General features: G+C 35.7%; 1 protein-coding gene across 2 annotated transcripts in view; it reads right to left on the bottom strand.

Moving 5' to 3' along the window:
* AP3B1 (adaptor-related protein complex 3, beta 1 subunit) overlaps positions 1-20,527 on the bottom strand; it is a 318,221-nt gene that overhangs the window by 132,904 nt on the left and 164,790 nt on the right. For both annotated transcript variants that reach the window (XM_011959213.1, XM_011959211.1), the window contains exon 15: positions 8,811-8,987. In XM_011959213.1, the coding sequence (XP_011814603.1) occupies positions 8,811-8,987 (177 nt within the window). The remainder of the gene's footprint in view (positions 1-8,810; positions 8,988-20,527) is intronic.

Raw genomic sequence — 20,527 nt, 5'->3', positions numbered from 1 at the left:
TTAACACATGTAAAATTGTACTCCTGTTTTTTTTTTTTAGGTTCCTTTCTAAAAAATATATCATCAATACAGTTTTTGAGTGTTGCGACTCTAACTCCATTTTTCTAATAATTCCTATGGTTTTTATTGTGTGATTTTGTAAAGCACAATGATTTTAGGAGCATACATGTTGCAATATAGCAAAACTGACTATATTATAATAATTCCCATTTTACAGATGAGAAAATGAAATCTTGGATAGGTTATATGATTTGTCCAAAATCATGTAGTAAGTAGCATAATACGATTTGAATCCAGTCTATTTACCGTATTATGCAACTACTACCACCATCCATCTCTAGAATTTTTCATCTTCCCAAATACAAACTCTGTACTCATTAAATAATAACTCCCCATCCTGGTTCTTCTTATGTTGAGTAATTTTGGATATACAAGATACATTTGGACATTAAGAATGCTATGTATTTTAGAGACTCTGGACATTATGTTAAACTCTTTGAATGAGTACAGGATTTTCATTTGTTTTAGCAGGTAATTAACTTGGTTGGGGTTCAAGGTACAAAGTCTGTCTCTTGGGTACACCTCAAGTTTCAGCTTGGTTCTTTAATTCCTAGCTGTGTTTCTCTGAATCCACCCTGCACAAGTGTAGTTCAGACACCAGCCAAAAACTTACGTACAATTACTCCCAGAGTTTTAGATTGTCCTACACTGGCTCTCTCCTTTCTACTATTTTTCCTTAAGTTTCCAATGTCTGTAGCTTTCCTGAACTCTCTTCTCTACTTCCTCAAGCCAGAAGGACTTTGCATTTCCTTTTGGAGGTCTAGCCACTGTGCACAGTGCCAACTGCAGACTGTCCTCAGGATAAAAGCCATAAAAACAGGGAAAATAACTGTGTGCCATTTCCTTCTTCTAAGTATGAATTCCCCTCCAGATTCTCTTGCTTTTCTTTACTATTCTGTGTCTTCAGAAAGTCATTTGTTTCTTGTATTTTTCTGGAGTTTAAAGCTGTTTTCTATAGTAGGGACAGTCTAGGATATACTGAAAACAGACTGCTAATTTTTAAATTATTTTTTATATTAGGTCAAAAATACTTTGAGGTAGATAAAGAGGTTTGTTATTTGATTATTCTTCGAACATACAAATAAATGCAATATGCTAAGTCTTATAAAAATCAATTTAGACATTCTCTATAACCCTAAATAATTCAATAAAAATTATAGAAATGTTCACTGAGGTATTTAGGCCACTGGGAATTCAGATCTACAAATAAATATCAAGACTTCATGGCAAACCAGCTCCTCATCACTGTAGCCAACTCTCCCTACCTTACTTTTAAAGATGGCTAAAATAAGTAAGTAGAGAAAACAATTTTTAATAATTCAGTCAAAACAATTATTTCAGTCTGTCTTATATCTAATGGATTACATAATTTTTAAAATTTCTGTCAAGTTGACGGTGCTTAAAACCATTCTTTAAAACCAATTTTCAGGCTGGGTGCAGTGGCTCACGACTGTAATTCCAGCACTTTGGGAGGCCAAGGCAGGAGAATCACTTGAGGTCAGGAGTTCGAGACCAGCCTGGCCAACATGGTGAAACCCCATCTTTACTAAAAATACAAAAAAAAAAAAATTAGCCAGGTGTGGTGGCCAGCGCCTGTAGTCCCAGCTACTCAGGAGGCTGAGGCAGGAGAATGGCGTGAACCTGGGAGGCGGAGCTTGCACTGAGCTGAGATTGCGCCACTGCACTCCAGCCTGAGTGACAAAGCGAGACTCAGTCTCAAAAAAAAAAAAAAAAAAGAAATTCATTATTTAAAAGACTTCTCAAAATACTCTGACAATAAACTGGTAAATATTTATTCAAAAAATAACTTTCTTCTAATAGATTGTAAGTAATACAAATAACTAAAAAGGTCTCTTAAAATGTAGTCCTAATATATATTTTACTGTTAATACTATAGTTCTAATATCTTTACTATTATATAAAAAGGACACAGACATCTGCATTCGGCATAGTAAAGATTTATATTGGTTCTAAACTGTTGTTTTTTTTTAACGGGATGATACCAACAAATGTGTTTGGTAAATGAAGTAAACTCTACGTGGAATTTTTAACTTATACCAGAGGCAAACCTAAAGCAGTACCGTCGTTCCATCTAACCAAGTTTCTTTCTTTTTTTCTCTTTTTTTGAGACGGAGTTTAGCTCTGGTTGCCCAGGCTGAAGTGCCATGCTGCAATCTGGGCTTACTGCAACCTCTGCCTACCGGGTTCAAGTAATTCTTCTGCCTCAGCTTCCCAGGTAGCTAGGATTACAGGCATGTGCCACCACGTTTTGGCTAATTTTTTTTGTATTTTTAGTAGAGATGGGGTTTCACCACATTGGTCAGGCTGGTCTCAAACTCCTAACCTCAGATGATCTGCCCATCTTGGCCTCCCAAAGTGCTGGGATTACAGACCCGGCCCTAACAAGTTTCTTAATTTCATGACTAAACAGGATTCTTTATGTGAATTGGGATGGAATTTCTGAATTTAATAGTATCCACTTTTTTGTCAACTTGAAAAGTTTTCTGTAAGGTCTTCCTTGCTATGTTATATTTACTTGAGGTTTTCAATGCCAAGAAAACATATCAAAGAAAGGGTAGAGATGTCACCGCAGAGTGTGTAAGTCTCCTTTCACTAAATCACATTAAAGAGGCTTTGGGGGAAGATTTCTCCAAAGACCTGAATCACAGGGCAAAAGAGAATCTGCTTTTAACTTTAGGAGGAATCCCTAAAACATTAGTGTGATTTACAAAATCTCTCACTAAGAATAAAAAAGAACTCAAGGAAGCACTTTCTTTTTTAATAGCAGAAAAGTAGAAACTTAATTGTCTGACAGACTGAGATAGTAATTAAATTGTATCTACATATATCCATATTTCAAAAACATGATATTAAGCAAAAAAAGTTGCAAATGTATACATAAAGTAGAATATCTACTTATGTAAAATTTGAAAATGCACAAAAACAATTATACATTGCTTATGGATACATATTCATATAATAAAAATATAAAACATGGATGATTGAAAGAAACATACCAACAAGGTGGCAGTGGTTACCAACGGGAAGAAAGGAAGGTATGAACAGAAGCTTGAGGTTCTAGTTCTACACACCTTACAATCAATCAATCAATCAAGGCAAATGTGAATATCAACTTAATCCTAGTGGTAGATATACACATACGTATTTATGCCATTAGGTACTTTTCCATAGGTTTGCAGTATTTCCTAACCAAAAATAAAAATGAACTAAGAAAAACATTAACTTATGGCACTTATCACTGCATTTCAAAGATGACACACTATTAGACAGAGTTTAAAAACAAAAGCATCTTTTATTCATTAACTTTTAAATTGTTATTAATCAGTTTAATTAAATTCTACCTTTCTTCCTCAAACTTCGGTAGACTATTTCAATGAAGTCATGCTAAATCTTTATATACTGCCTTAACGGCTCTAGATTTCAGCAACTTCAACTGGTTTCAGTCTTTCAACTTTTTCCCCACATAAAAGTGAAATTACTCACATACTTTCCCCACATAAAAGTGAAATTACTCCTCTGTGAGGAGTAATTTGAGTGTTTTCTACTCTTTATATTTATTTATATTTATTTCTAACCATTTTTTTCTTCACAAACTAAAAAAAAGAAAAAAGAGGGGCGGGGGGATTCCAGCATCTTACTTAGAAAATCTCAGTAGGATAAACCAAAATCAGTGCTTTTATCCTAATAAGAATACAGTTTTTCTCAGTAACTAGACTAGTTTCTTTACTGTAAATCATCATATTCCCTAAGAAGAATACAGCAGTTACTTGCGAGGGTTACAAAAGAAGGATAACTAAAATGAACTAGGCACTATTATGTGCAAGGAAATCTAAACATTTTACATGAACTGTTTCATGTTATCCTCATAATAACTTTGTGAGGTAGGTACAGTCAGTTCTGCTCTAATGCTTGTTTTGAAAATGTGTATTTGTTCCAACTCAGTTGGCATATTAGGGAACAATTTGGGCATAACATGAATTTTGTGGTGATTTCTTCTGCAAGAAATACTAGCTAAAGCCACAAAAATGCACCCAGCTAAACAGAGACGTGTAGGAATACACAAAACATACTTCAAACAAGTACTTCAGAGGTTAACATCTACATGTGTTATGTGTCATATTCATGCTCTTTAGGAGGTACAACTTTCCATCCAATTTCAGATTAACCCTCTTTCTACCACTTAGCAAGTATAACCTTTCTTCCATAAGCAAACCTCATGTCTTTTTAAATATGAAGAGCAGTATCATTGTAGTATTTATTTGTTAACCATTTAACACATGTAAAATTGTACTCCTGTTTTTTTTTTTTAGGTTCCTTTCTAAAAAATATATCATCAATACAGTTTTTGAGTGTTGCGACTCTAACTCCATTTTTCTAATAATTCCTATGGTTTTTATTGTGTGATTTTGTAAAGCACAATGATTTTAGGAGCATACATGTTGCAATATAGCAAAACTGACTATATTATAATAATTCCCATTTTACAGATGAGAAAATGAAATCTTGGATAGGTTATATGATTTGTCCAAAATCATGTAGTAAGTAGCATAATACGATTTGAATCCAGTCTATTTACCGTATTATGCAACTACTACCACCATCCATCTCTAGAATTTTTCATCTTCCCAAATACAAACTCTGTACTCATTAAATAATAACTCCCCATCCTGGTTCTTCTTATGTTGAGTAATTTTGGATATACAAGATACATTTGGACATTAAGAATGCTATGTATTTTAGAGACTCTGGACATTATGTTAAACTCTTTGAATGAGTACAGGATTTTCATTTGTTTTAGCAGGTAATTAACTTGGTTGGGGTTCAAGGTACAAAGTCTGTCTCTTGGGTACACCTCAAGTTTCAGCTTGGTTCTTTAATTCCTAGCTGTGTTTCTCTGAATCCACCCTGCACAAGTGTAGTTCAGACACCAGCCAAAAACTTACGTACAATTACTCCCAGAGTTTTAGATTGTCCTACACTGGCTCTCTCCTTTCTACTATTTTTCCTTAAGTTTCCAATGTCTGTAGCTTTCCTGAACTCTCTTCTCTACTTCCTCAAGCCAGAAGGACTTTGCATTTCCTTTTGGAGGTCTAGCCACTGTGCACAGTGCCAACTGCAGACTGTCCTCAGGATAAAAGCCATAAAAACAGGGAAAATAACTGTGTGCCATTTCCTTCTTCTAAGTATGAATTCCCCTCCAGATTCTCTTGCTTTTCTTTACTATTCTGTGTCTTCAGAAAGTCATTTGTTTCTTGTATTTTTCTGGAGTTTAAAGCTGTTTTCTATAGTAGGGACAGTCTAGGATATACTGAAAACAGACTGCTAATTTTTAAATTATTTTTTATATTAGGTCAAAAATACTTTGAGGTAGATAAAGAGGTTTGTTATTTGATTATTCTTCGAACATACAAATAAATGCAATATGCTAAGTCTTATAAAAATCAATTTAGACATTCTCTATAACCCTAAATAATTCAATAAAAATTATAGAAATGTTCACTGAGGTATTTAGGCCACTGGGAATTCAGATCTACAAATAAATATCAAGACTTCATGGCAAACCAGCTCCTCATCACTGTAGCCAACTCTCCCTACCTTACTTTTAAAGATGGCTAAAATAAGTAAGTAGAGAAAACAATTTTTAATAATTCAGTCAAAACAATTATTTCAGTCTGTCTTATATCTAATGGATTACATAATTTTTAAAATTTCTGTCAAGTTGACGGTGCTTAAAACCATTCTTTAAAACCAATTTTCAGGCTGGGTGCAGTGGCTCACGACTGTAATTCCAGCACTTTGGGAGGCCAAGGCAGGAGAATCACTTGAGGTCAGGAGTTCGAGACCAGCCTGGCCAACATGGTGAAACCCCATCTTTACTAAAAATACAAAAAAAAAAAAATTAGCCAGGTGTGGTGGCCAGCGCCTGTAGTCCCAGCTACTCAGGAGGCTGAGGCAGGAGAATGGCGTGAACCTGGGAGGCGGAGCTTGCACTGAGCTGAGATTGCGCCACTGCACTCCAGCCTGAGTGACAAAGCGAGACTCAGTCTCAAAAAAAAAAAAAAAAAAGAAGTTATTAATTATCTCAATCTCGTCTTCTTGAGAAATGAGAAATATTCAAAAACAGAGTTCAACTCTTCAAGACACTATTAATCTATTTTCATATTTAATCACTTAAAAACAATGAGCTACATAAAAATTTGTGATTTTTAAAAAATCACTGTGTTTTCACCACTGGTTGGTGAAGCCTATCATAGTTTTCTAGAAGTATCATTCTAAAATATAAAATATCACGTCTGTAATCCCAGCACTTTGGGAAGCTGAGGTGGGCAGATCACTTGAGGTCAGGAGTTCGAGATCAGCCCGGCCAACATGGCGAAACCCGCCCCTACTAAAACTACAGAATTAGCCAGGCATGGTGACACATGCCTGCAATCCCAGCTACTCAGGAGGCTGAGACATGAGAATTGCTTGAACCTGGGAGGCAGAGGTTGCAGTGAGCCAAGATCACGCCACTGAACTCCAGACTGTGTGACAGAGGGAAACTCTGTCTCAAAAACAAAAACAAAAAAACACTTCAGAAACTGAGCTCCAAAACTGCCATTAATAAAACAGGTCAAGAAAAAAAAAAAAAAAAACCTGAGTACAAACTAGTTGTCTTCAAATTCACTGAATAAAAAGACATGAAACACGCTCTACAATACCTAAACAAACAGTACTACATTTCATTATTGGTTATTCACAGTTACAAAGAAAAGGGTCAAAGAAAGAAGCTTTACTTAGTTCGATTAAGTCTTGATTGATATTCAATTTTGGTATTACTTTAACAATAATACATAAGCTACATACATTTAGAGCGGCCAAACAAGACAGAAAAAAATCCCAACAGTCTAGGTATTATATTAACCCTCGCCATACCACAGGATTTTAGTAAATACCACGGAGTTCCAGGCTAAAAATCCCTCTATTTTATCAAGAAACATGAAACTCAACAGCAAACATAGGTCTTTCTTTACTCAGTTTTTAGAAAGTATCTCAATGTATGAAGAAATCTACAGACACTTGGAAAGGATTAACTGATTCCTTTTAAAGACGACTTAAAATTTAAAGACAAAATCTAAATCATGGAAATATGCTCCATTATTTGCAATTATCTGGTTACAAATCTTGTAGATGAATCAGCAAAAGCTATAATAATATAACTCATATCACGATTAGGGATGAAGATAATCCCAAACCACATAGAAATGAATCTGAGGAATCGACCTGAGGATTCTGAAAGGCAAACATTAGCTTACTAGAAAATAAGTGTGGTCTATGGGGAACCAGGAAAGGCAGACAAAGAGGGAGACACATATAGAGATACACAGCAAATACAAAAGAGAGAAACAAACAGGGATGGAAGAGAAAGGAGAGAATGACAAACACACTGGACTGTAGTACAGGGGCGGGGCACTGAAGGGATGAAGGATGTCAGAGAGATATCTAGGCAGAGGGAGTTTTGGGGAAGGGGACAAATACAAAGACAGAGAGGGGATGTGGAGGGAAAAAATCACAAAGGCAAAAGTAAGAGTCAGAGAAAAAGCGAAAATTAGAGAAAAATAGATAGGACACAGAGCATAAATCTTCCCAAGAAGCCTAGCTGCAAATGAGCAAGAATCTTTTTTCAATTATATTGAACAGGTAAGTCCACTCACAGAGAATAGCAATTCAGATATAGGAAAAGTCCCTATTTCATACATGGAAGCAAAAATGATCCCTCTTATTAACAGTTGCTCAAAAAGTCAATGGACTTAAAAAATGAATATTCTAAATTGCAAATCTGGTAAATTATACTACTATTAACAGTGGCTTCCCTTTCCTCTGCAGGACAAGGTCCATACTACTTCGAGCATACAAGCCACTCCATGTGTTCAAACTGCAAAATGTCTTAGTCCATTTGGACTACTTTAGGAAATACCATAAACTGGGAAGCCTATTAATAATATAATTAATAATAGAAATTTATTTCTCACAGTTCTGGAGACTGCGAAATTCAAGATCAAGGTACCCAAAGTTCGGGTGTCTAGTGAGCACCCATTTTCTAATTCGCAGATGGCACCTTCTCGCTGTGTCCTCACATGGCAGAAGTGGCAAGCGAGCTCTCAGGAATCTCTTTTATAAGATCATAAAGTTCATTTATAAGGGCTCCAGCCTCATGACCTAATCACCTCCCAAAGGCCCTGCCTCCTAATACCATCACATGGGTGATCAGGTTTCACTACATGAACTTTGGGGGATATAAACTTTCAGACCATTGCACCTGCCATTCTGGACTCACCTTTAAAAAATTTCCCAGAAACACCAAGCTATTTCTTGACTCTGACCCTGTGCTTTCCTCTTTCTGTACAGTAAATCACTCCTTACAAGCCCTTAGTCAAGAGTCTCATCCTTTATAAAATTTTCTCTGACCTCGCATCTACTTCAGACTTTCAGTAATTCCTCTAGAATTCCATTGTATGTCAATACTTCTGCTACAGCATTACCACACACTATTTCATTTTTTAATGTTTTCTCTCCTACTAGACTATAGAATGTCATCTCTTTGCACTAGCATCATCTAACATAGAACCTGAAACAGGCACCTGGGAATTGTTGAATGGTCAGACTAATGAAGATACAGACCTCCGCTGTTTGATCAGAGTGAAGAGGAAAGTACGTATTAGATAGGTTGACTAACATTTGCCTCTCACCTGTTTGGAGTTGGTTAAATACAATTTTGCTCCCAGATTTAATATCTGCAGTTTTACCAGATCATCTTCACTAGTGAAGCTTTTAGCCATCTTCCTCAAAACATCAGGGGCAATTTTAGGAACTCGTTCACAGTTTTCTCCAATTAGCCAAAGAATACTTGCTCTAGCAACAGGAACCTAATATGAGAAGCAGATTACATAGTTAGAAGTAAGTTAATCATACTCTAATATTAACATAGGAAAGGTTTTAACTATTAAAAAAGTTTTACAACTATTAATTCATCTAATGTATATCTAGGAATTATTCCTGTATTTATGAATTTTCTTCAGTTATCAAAAAAATAAACACATAGGAAATCTCATTAAAATTGATTTTGAAAAGAATATCTTAGAAAATATTCATAGAGCAAAAACCAATGGTCTAGAATCTAGATTCTATCCAAAGACGAACAAATTCTGGAAGCAAGTCTGTCTGCTCATACCTATTTGTTTCTCCACGATCTGTTGCTGCTTTTGTGCTATAATGGCAGAAATAGTTACAATGAAGACCATAAGGTCCTCAAAGCCAAAAATATTGAGTATCTAGCAATTTATAGAAATGGTTTGCTGACCCCTGCTCTAGAGCAGCAGTTCCCAAACCGCAATGCCCATAAAAATCACCCAGGGTTCTTACTAAAAAGACAGGTTCCTGGGATCAGCTCCAAAATAGTATTTCTGTGGTGGGGCCCAGATAGCTATGTTTTAATTTAAAAAGCACCACAGATGATTCCTGAGTCAGGTGGTCCACAAAGCCCATTTGAGAACCCATAGATAATACAGAAAAAGAAACAGATCAATTAAGTACTATGATTCCAAATCAAAACTGTTTCTGCTCTTTATGTATTAGCATCTACAACACTGAAAATATATCAAACTGATAAGATCATCAAGGTCTGCTTATAAAATCATAAATCCTGGTCGATTATTTGGTAAACAAAAGAAATAGGGATAAATCTGTCCAATATTGTATTTTGGCATTATATTTTTAAATAAAGTACATTTCAATATAATTTATCTTCTTAAAAGTCACTGCTTTGTGACAAATTGGAAACCTTCCATCAGTACCATTAAGACTAACAATTTAGAGTATGCAAATTAGTTTTATTACTATTTGCTTATTTGTATCCTCCCCTATTCCAAAAGGAATTTGAGAGGGTGTGTAAATTAATTTCAGTGAACATTTTCACCTCACCCAGAAAATTTGTTTTTTATAAGTGAAAAGGCTGACAGCTATCATTAAAAGATGGCATCACGAGGAAAGATAACGTTCTTTTTATAAAGTCCTTTTACAATTTTGCAAAGTCCTAATATTTTCTGTAGTTTCATGGTTATACACAGTATGACTGTTAAAGAAAAAAGTGAGAATAAGGACCTTTCCATAGCCAAAATTTTATCACAATATCTACCATTGCAAAATTTTTCAAAACACTCAATTACAAAATTACATAAAAATATTAAATTACAATATTGAGTCCTTCACTAGAATCAGAACGAGATGATCAAAAAAGCTTCTAAATAAAAAGGTATATATTTTAAAATAACAGCATGTCTTTAAATTATTATTTAGCCTAAGTTGGATGAGACAGAAGAAATCCATATACTTATGCAATTAAAAAAAGGTCTAAGTGCTATTACAAATCTATTCATACAGTGTGATAAAACTGATGCCCTTACTGTATACTGATTTCTGGAAAGAAAAGAGGTTATTTCTGATGTTCCAAAGGTTACACTGCATTAAGACTTTATTCCCAATCTATTATTTTAAATTGGGCTAAAGAATAGTAATTGAGTGGTACATTAAATTTTCCAGTATAGAGCAATTCAAGTTGCCTGCCATAATGAAAGGTAGTTCTAAATAAGAATATATGTGCAACTTCAGATTTCAGTTATGCTAGATTTATTTTTCTTAAATATTTTATTATATATTGCTAGTATAAAAATCAGAATTCTATGACATATCATAATCTATTACCCCATTTTAAGTAATTTTCTTCTGGTAACGGTCTTTTGCAATTAAAAAGACAATCCCAAAAACAAGTAATGTTTAAAGAGATTGTTTATATTCATGAATATACTAAAATTAAAATAAAAATATTGGAATACTGTAAACCCTCATAATACATATATTTAAAACACAACTCTTCGAAAATATTAAAAAACAATAAATCATAATGCTCACAATAAAAATCTCAAGGTGGTGGTAAGAATAAGATCTATAAGTTTTTAGAACTAAACTAATAAAAACCCCAACTAAAAATTTCTAAAACTTACTAACTTCACCACAAGAAACAATATCAATATAAATATACTTATACCAAACTTTTGGTGATGACATTTCATTACAAAACTTAGGAAACTGACAAAGAACATTTGTGAGCAGGTGGATGGGATCAGAATACTAAGATTTTTGGATTCCAGCTTTCCCTTTCTCTTCCCATTAAGCAATAGGACTCTCATTTATACACCATTGATACTATGAATTCATAGCTACTACTTTCAAAGATTTGAAGCAACTGAAAAAAAGGCAAGTAAGAAAATTAGTCACTTTTTAGAGGCCAGGCACAGTGGATCATGCCTATAATCCCAGCACTTTGAGAGGCTGAGGTGGGTGGATCACTTGAGGTCAGGAGTTCGAGACCAGCCTGGCCAACATGGTGAAACCCTGTCTCTACTAAAGATACAAAATTAACCTGGCATGCACCTGTAATTCCAGCTACTTGGGAGACTGAGGTATGAGAATCGCTTGAACTCAGGAGGCAGAGGTTGCAGTAAGCTAAGATCGTGCCACTGCACTCCAGCCTGGGTGATGGAGTGAGACTCTTGTCTCAAAAAACAGAAAAGTAAATTAGTCACTTTTGGTTCCCTATGGTCTTTTTAACCATAAAATAAATAGGAACATTGAAATAAAGCCAAACTAATAATACACACACAGACACAGGCACAGGCACAGACACACACACAGTCATACATATGATATAATACTTTCGTTATGAAGCTCTGTTTTTCAATACTCTCAAAGACAAACTGGATTGTAAATGACTTTTCCTGATTCTTTATTCTAAATGCCCTGAGAAAGTGATTAAATGCACTTTTCAAACCTTGTACTAGAAGGCAGTTTCCACGGCCACCGCAACCCATTAATTTGCCTGCAAAAACAAATAATGATTCCTAGCCCACCACAGCAGTTATAGAAAGACATCTAGAAAGATTTTACAGATCACTCTATAAGCAGTTCAATTTAAAAGCTATTGTGTTTCAACACCAGCCCACTGCACAGTGCAACAGTCTAAAGTAAACCCTACAAAAACATCAATTTCATTTATTTAAATTTGTCAAAAGCAAAATCAGTAGACATCTAAGCAAACTGCATACCAACAGCAAATCAGATCTAATACTCTGTATCTGGACTCAATATGCATTAAAGCCTAAGCCTGAATTACAATGGGGTGTCAGAGAAAGGGTGGGTAACTTGTGAAATGGCAGGCATCCTGTGAGGCATCTGGGCAAGGAAGATACAAAGTGCTCTTTCAATATGACTCAGTAGTTTTTACAGAAGACATGAAATCTCATTTGTACCATTAAACATTATGTGAAATCCTGTTAGAGCAATCCACAGGTAGCATTGGTTGTTTTGTGGTTGTCGTTGTTGTTGTTTTTTGAGACAGAGTCTTGCTCTGTCATCCAGGCTGGAGTGTGGTGGTGCAATCATGGCTCACTGCAACCTCAAACTCCTGGGCTCAAGCAATCCTCCCACCTCAGCCTCCCAAATTGCTGGGATTACACGCATGAGCCACCACACCCAGTTGAGAGTATGCATTTTATTCTAGAAGGACTCCAAAACCAGTATTTATCATAAACAAAGGAAACTCCAAAGGACAGAATACTCGCAATCAGAACATGTAAGTTGACTGTATTACAGACATAAATCTATTTGATTTGACCGAATTCAAAATGTAAAATACATTCAAACTTTAGTTTTTATATTTTCAATTATAACTAAATAACCAATGAAAACAAAGTCCTGAATATGATAAAATCTGTGTTCTCTTTTTAAAAGAAATTATATAGCTAATATCTATTGAGCTCTCACCATGTGCCATGCACTGTTTTTGAGAGCTTTACATATTTTCTCAGTCATTCATCACCAAAACCCTATGAAGTATGCTCTACCATGATCTGCACTAAATATATGAGGAAACTAGGGTAACAAAGGGGTTAAGAAACTTGCCCACATCTCACAGCTGGTTAGTGGTGGAACTAGGATCAGAACTCCAAATCTGAATCCAAAATTCACACTGGATCATGGGGCAGCGACAAAATGAGTGTGGTAAACTAGGAAGAATACTGGCCAGCAAGCTATTGAGACTGGATCTGATCCCACACTGATGGTGTATATCAAGGAGGCAAATAACTTTACCTCATTGGGGTCACATTTACTTATTAATCAGATGAAGGATTATTCCTTTATCCTCTGTTTGTCTGCCACATTGTGCAACGGCTCCCTTAGTGCCTCCTGCCATTTCCCCAAGGGCCAGATTTTCAGGGCAAATCCAGGCCATCCTCTTGCCTGTTCCCACACCCATGTGTAGTGGGACATTTTCTCACTTCTTTCACCTCTTCTTTTAAGGATAGGTAAGGTGGCCAGGTGGGAAGAGGTCTTGCTATCACTTCTGTTCTCTCTCCTTCCAGAGGAAAGATGGACCCAGGATTCTGCCCTAATAAAGTGGCTCAGGCACTGAGGGAAAACATGCTCATTATTGACCCCTTGTCCTTAGATATTGGACAGACTGGCTTTTCCTAAAATTGCAGTGTTTTAGAACGACATTTCTGGGTTTGATGGTGAAACAGGTAGAGATTCAGGAGGATAGAGGTCTCATTTAAGGCTTTTATTTTAAGGCTCACATTTTAGAATCGCTTGCCTACGTTTAGGAGTTATCAGGTACGCGGTCAGATTAATAAAATGCTGCTTTTATTTCCACATGGCCATTGTTCTTGCATAAATAGCTATCCTGACTGGAACAGAGATATTCTGGGGATACAATCATTCTTCTTTCCTGACTTTGAAGTTATGTCTGCTACATCCCTCACCACCTTCTCCTGGGGTAACTTGTGGTTGACCATTTTGAGGGTTCTGCACAACAAATTGTTTTGATTCTTCCTTGCTTGTCCCACTTCAAGCCTTCAGTTTCCTCAGATACGTTAGATGAGCAGTAAAAACTAATTACCAGCTTTTCATTCTCCTAAAGTTCAAATGTGTGCTACAGAATTCCATGCAGCTTTAAATATTTTAATTTCTTTTATTATCATATTCCAGATTTGTCTACTGTTGCTACCTCTCTCTGCTTCATAATAATTAGAAGGGAATTTTCCGTTTTCTTTCCAAAAGACTAGATTTAATATGTACTTTTCAACTTATACATTTTTTTGTATCCTATTTTACAAAATCAACGTTGATCCCTCTTATGTTTTGATTTGTTGTTTATTTATTTTTTTATCCCTATACTTTACAAATGGTGATCTTTATAAATTTAGCCATGTCCCACACATTTTGAAATAAAGCATTTTATTTCCTGGGCTTTAGAAAAAAGTTTGCATTTCTTCTTTAAACACGTTCTTTAATCTGAAAGTACATTTCTTACTTTGAACTGGTCTGGTATCCTTTAAAATTTTTTAAGTCTAATTTCATTGCTTAAGGTCAAAGAATGCAAAATCTTTAAGTTTTCTTTATGCCTAAATACGTTCTTGATTTTTTGAAAATATTCAATGGATATACTCCTAAAAGTGGCTATTATCTGTTCAAGAGATACAAGGTTTTAGCTATATTTACTAAGTAAGTTTTTGATTACTTAATTTTCTTATTATATCTGTCTATTAGGAATATCCAACATGAGAGCAATACATTATAGTCACACACTGTAACTATTTTATCAATTTCTCCTCATATTTTGAATAGGTTTTTTCTTTACATATTTACTTGGTTGCCATATATTTTGTGCAAATAGGTTTGTGCTTATTACTTTCTTTACAAATTACCCTTTTTTCATTTTATAATGTTCCTTTTTATCTTGTTAAATGCTTTTAATTAACTGTGAATCTCACTTTCTTGTTCATATTTGCTTAATATCTCTTTCCTTACCTTCTTATTTTCAACTTTTATCAATTGATTAAGGTGCTTTAATTATAAATGGCCTGTAGCTAGTTTTTTTAATTCATTCCACTTGGTAAGTCTGTCTTTTGATGAGAAAATTCAGTCCATTCATATTCAAGATGAGAAATATTTGATTTTATTTCTTCCACCTTTATTATTTTTTAATATTTATTATTTATTTTATATGTTTTCTTTCTTCTTATTTTTTCTCTGGCTTCATAAAACTGCTATTTGTTCCTTTATTTTCCTTTGTGAATACTGAATTCCCACCATACTTTTATATCTATTAATAGTTATCTTCTGAGAAAAACAAAAACTGAAAAAAATAAGCTTTGCTATATAGAGCTGTAAGACCGTACTTATCTGGCTTATAGTCCAGCAACTGTTGAGAAAGTTGATGGCATCGGCTAGGTGCCATGGCTTATGCTGTAATACCAGCACTTTGGGAGGCGGAGGTGAGATCACCTGAGGTCAGGAGTGTGAGACCGGCGTGGCCAATAAGGTGAAACCCATCTCTACAAAAAACACAAAAATTATCCAGACATGGTGGCGCATGCCTGTAGTCTCAACTACTCAGGAGGCTGAGGCAGGAGAATCACTTGAACCTGGGAGGCAGAGGTTGCAGTGAGCTGAGATTGTGCCACTGCACTTCAGCCTGGGTGACAGAGCAAGACTCCATTAAAAACAAAAAAATAAAAAAAAAAAAACAAAACAGAAAAGAGAGCGAATGAGAGAGAGAGAAAGGAAGTTGACACATCGAAAGTATCTTTTATATCCCCAGACATGAATATACTCAAATAGAAGAAAGTTTTCACCCAAGAAAGCCTAGGGTTTGCCAGATACAGGCCTCATACACTGTTACAGGTTTCATGTATAGCAGCTGCACTCTCCTGAAGCCCTAATTACCTCTTCCTTTCTAAACAGGACCAGAACAAGTTTACTAGCATAGGTTTTAACTAAATTTTGCACAAGAAGTCTGGGGATACAGAACTCCTATTTCCTTCTCATAATCAGACACATATTTCTCTACCATTACCTGTAAACAAGATATTAACTATTTCCCCCACTAAAACCCATGGCTTTCACCTCAAGATAATTATTTTTACCTTACTACTTTTTTAACACAAGATGAGAATATCATAATAATTTCACTTCTCTCCACTCTCTTCCTCCTATAAAACCTTCAAAATTCTTTTATTCTGACCTCCATTTTATCTCATCCCTCAGTTTTCCCGACTGTTCAATGCTTTTAGTTCTAGGTTTAGAATGCCCCCTTCTTTATCAAGAGTTCAGAATTAGCACTTTGGTTAGACATTCCTAGTCTATTGCTATACATTTATTAGGTTGGTGCAAAGAATTGCGGTTTTTGCCATTGTGGTAAAAATCGCAATTATTCTTGCAACAACCTCATAATCATGTGTAAATATATAGTCACCTATATATCTCTCTTCTTTGTCTTCTTCCATCTAGAGTTCTCTGTGCTGGTTCATTAGTTATTGGTTAGACAAGTGTTTCTTCCTGGGGGCTGTATCACTTCTGTAGGAAATAACTAAATATAAGCAGGGGTATTTATAGTTGTTACAATGACTAGAGACATGACTGAATTTTGATGCTTGGTGGATAGGAATGCTAGATGTCCATTTCAGTGGCTTTGAGACAAAAAGCTTATCCTCTCATTTCCCATCAAAGTAATGTCAAACATCTGTTCTACACTGGGGTAAACATTGATCATGTCACTCTAATTCCCAAGTTGTCAATGATTTGAGGGAAGCAAAAGGAAATAATAAAAAAAACCTTGGCATGGTCACTGAGTAGGTATGTGAACTGAATACAGAAAAGGAACAGGTGACCCTATAGACTAATACAATTAAATATTTGTCAAATAAAAATAAAGTGAAATTTTTAAACCGATAGATTATAAATGGAAAAGAGATACAGCATAATGCACTGGTTAAGAAAGCAGACCTGCTGCTCTGTGACCTTGGGCAAGTTACACAACCTCTTTGTGCCTCAGTTTTCTCAAATATAAAATAGGAATATTAAGAGAACTTTCCTTGAAGTGTTGCTATTAAAAAATTAATAATTTGTATTTTGAAGGTAATTAGAATAGTGCCTGGCAAATGATATGCTTTACAGAAGTTATTTTAAATAAGTAAAATATAAAAGAAGCAATAAGAAAGCTTACAAAATTAAAATCTTACTATAGTCTGTCTTCTTCAAAAACAGTGAATATTGCCTTAATAACAGCTTACACTGAGCACTGTTCTAAGTGCTTCACATGCATTGACTCATTCTTTCCACCCAACAGAGCTCTAAGGTTGTCAGTACTATGATCCCCATTGTACAGATGAGAAAACTGGAGCATAGAGAAGTCAAGTAACTTGCTTAAGTTCACGAAGCTAGTAAAAGGTACGGACTAACTGTGAATCCAAGTCATCTGGTTTTCAAAGTACTCTCTTAACCCTTACATCTCTCATAAATAATCTCTATGAGAAGTCTTGGCTTTGATGATTAGAATCAACAATAAGAAGAGATATGAATACAAAGTAACTCTCTGCTGAGAGGCAGAGTGAGGGCTCAGATGCCAAATGACTCCTGTAAGCCTTATTTTTTCTTTTTTTTTTTCAGCTTTAAGATAAATGTGTAACTGCCCTGCAAGATTTACTAACACCCTAAGGGAAAGACAATTTTGCAACCAGAGATATTTAAAATTGGTCTTGACTGGTAGGCTCTAAATCTTGTGATCTATTACCTTTGACTACACAAAAATGATCCCTCTGAAGAGACTGAGAATACAGATTAACCCACCTTCAAAGAAGGAAATAATATACTCATCTCTAAACTACAATTGCATTTATTATAGACATCAGTTGGCAAAACATTAACCAGCACTCAAGGAAAAGGCATAGTAAAAGGCAAACACAATAGTGAAGAAACAGCTGAAGAGTTTGAAGAAAAACCAGAAGAGAAAAATCACAGAAGCCATGAGGAGAGACTATTTCAAAAAGGACAAAGTAGTTAGTGTAGTACAATGCTAAGAAAAGATCAAGGAAGATATAGACAGAAAAGTATCTATTGGATTTAGAAAGAAGGAGATAGCAACCTTGGAAAAGGCATAGTGAATGAAGTGCGGGAGAACCAAAATCCAACTGTGATGGGCAGGGAGTTTGACGTAAATGAATAAAACTTGTTGCAGATAGTTCTTTCAAAAACTTTGGTTTTAAAGGGAAGAAGAGCATGAAGTAAGATAGAATGACAAACACTTAATGCAGCACTACTGTGTGCCAGTCAGTGTTCTAAGGGCATTACTGTATTAACTAAGCTAATACCTATAATACTACTATATTGTAGGTCCCTTTATGATCATCATTTGACACATGAGGAAAGTGAGGCATAAAGACTTCAACATGAGGACAGAGCTGGTAAGTGAGGGAGTTAGAACTCATATTTATTTATTTTTTTAAACATAATTTCAGACTTACAAGAAGAGTAAAAAAAATTCTGCATACCCTGCACCTAGACTCCCCAAATGCTAACATTTTACTACATTTGTGTTAGCTATCTCTCTAGGTAAACATATATTTTTATTTTATTATTTATTTATTTATCTGAGATAGAGTCTCGCTCTGTCGCCCAGACTGGAGTGCAGTGGCGCGATCTCAGTTCACTGTAGCCTCCACCTCCCGGGTTCCAGCAATTCTCCTGCCTCAGCCTCCCGAGTAGCTGGGATTATAGGCACACAACACCACGCCCAGCTAATTTTTGTATTTTTAGTAGAAACGAGGTTTCACCATGTTGGCCAGGCTGGTCTCAAACTCCTGACCTCAGGTGATCCACCCGCCTTGGCCTCCCAAAGTGTTAGGATTACAGGCATAAGCCACCATGCCCGGTCACATTTTGTTTTCTTAACCAATAAAGGTAAATTGTAGGCATGCTCTTATACCCCAAAATACCTCCAAATATAAGATAATATCATCTGCAAACAAAGATAATTTGACTTCTTCCTTTCCATTTGGATGCCTTTACATCTTTCTCTTGTCTAAATGCTCGAGGTAGGACTTCCAGTACTGTGTTGAATAACAGTGGACATCCCTGTTGTGTTCCAGAGCTTGGATGAAAGGCTAAGATTTTCCCCATTCAGTATGATACTAACTGTGGGTCTGTCACATATGGCTTTTACTATATTGAGGTATGTTCCTTCTATCCCCAGTTTGTTGAGGTTTTTTATCAGGAAAGGATGTTTAATTTTATCAAATGCTATTTCAGCATCAATTGAAATGATCGTATGTTTTTTTGTCCTTCACTCTTTGATATGATAAATCACACTGATTGAATTATGAATGTTGAACCATCCTGGTAACCCTGGGATAAATCTCACTTGGTCATGATGAATCATCTTTTAAATGTTTTGTTGAATTCAGTTTGCTAGTATTTTGTTGAGGACTTTTGCATTGATATTCAACAGATGTTGGCCTGTACTTTTGCCTGCCTGCCTGCCTCCCTTCCTCTCTCCCTCCTTCCCTCCCTCTTTCTCTCTCTCTCTCTTTCTTTCTTCTTTCAATGTGTTCTTGTCTGGTTTAGGTATCAGGGTAACAATGACCTTGTAAAATGAATTTGGAAGTATTCCTTCGTCTTCTATATTTTGGAATAGTTTAAGTAGACTTGGTATTAGTTCTTCTTTAAATGGTAGAATTCAGCAATGAAGCCACTGGATCCCGAGCTTTTCTTCACTGGGAGAACTTTTATTATGATTTCAATCTTGTTACTGGTTTTTGGTCTGTTCAGATATTGGATTTCTTCATAGGTCAATCTTTGGAGGTTGTATGTGTCTAGGAAGTTTTCCATTTCCTCTAGATTATCCAACTTACTGGCATACAGTTGCTTATAGTATCCAGTGTTGATCGTTTGAATTTCTACAGTATCAGTTATAATATCTCCTTTTTCATCTCTGATTTTATTTCTGCTCTGATTTTTATTATTTCTTCTACTAATTTTGGATTTGGTTTGCTCTAGGATTTCTAGTTAAGGTACATCATTAAGAGAGGCAGTCCCAAGATGGCCAAATAGGAACAGATCCAGGCTACAGCTCCCAGCGTGAGTGACACAGAAGATGGGTGATTTCTACATGTTCAACTGAGGTACCGGGTTCATCTCACTGAGGCATGTTGGACAGTGGGTGCAGGACAGTGAGTGCAGGAGAGTGGGTGCAGCCCACCAAGCAGAGAGAGAACGCCACAAAGATACTCCTCAAGAAGAGCAACTCAAAGACACATAATTGTCAGATTCACCAAGGTTGAAATGAAGGAAAAAATGTTAAGGGCAGCCAGAGAGAAAGGTCGGGTTACCCACAAAGAGAAGCCCATGAGACTAATAGCAGATCTCTCGGCAGAAACTCTATAAGCCAGAAGAGAGTGGGGGGCCAATATTCAACATTCTTAAAGAAAATAATTTTCAACCCAGAATTTCATATCCAGCCAAACTAAGTTTCATAAGTGAAGGAGAAATAAAATCCTTTACAGACAAGCAAATG

The sequence above is a fragment of the Colobus angolensis genome, unplaced genomic scaffold (assembly GCF_000951035.1).
Source record: "Colobus angolensis palliatus isolate OR3802 unplaced genomic scaffold, Cang.pa_1.0 Scaffold49, whole genome shotgun sequence".
Classification (NCBI taxonomy): domain Eukaryota; kingdom Metazoa; phylum Chordata; class Mammalia; order Primates; family Cercopithecidae; genus Colobus; species Colobus angolensis.
This window is presented reverse-complemented; position numbering and strand designations above follow the sequence as displayed.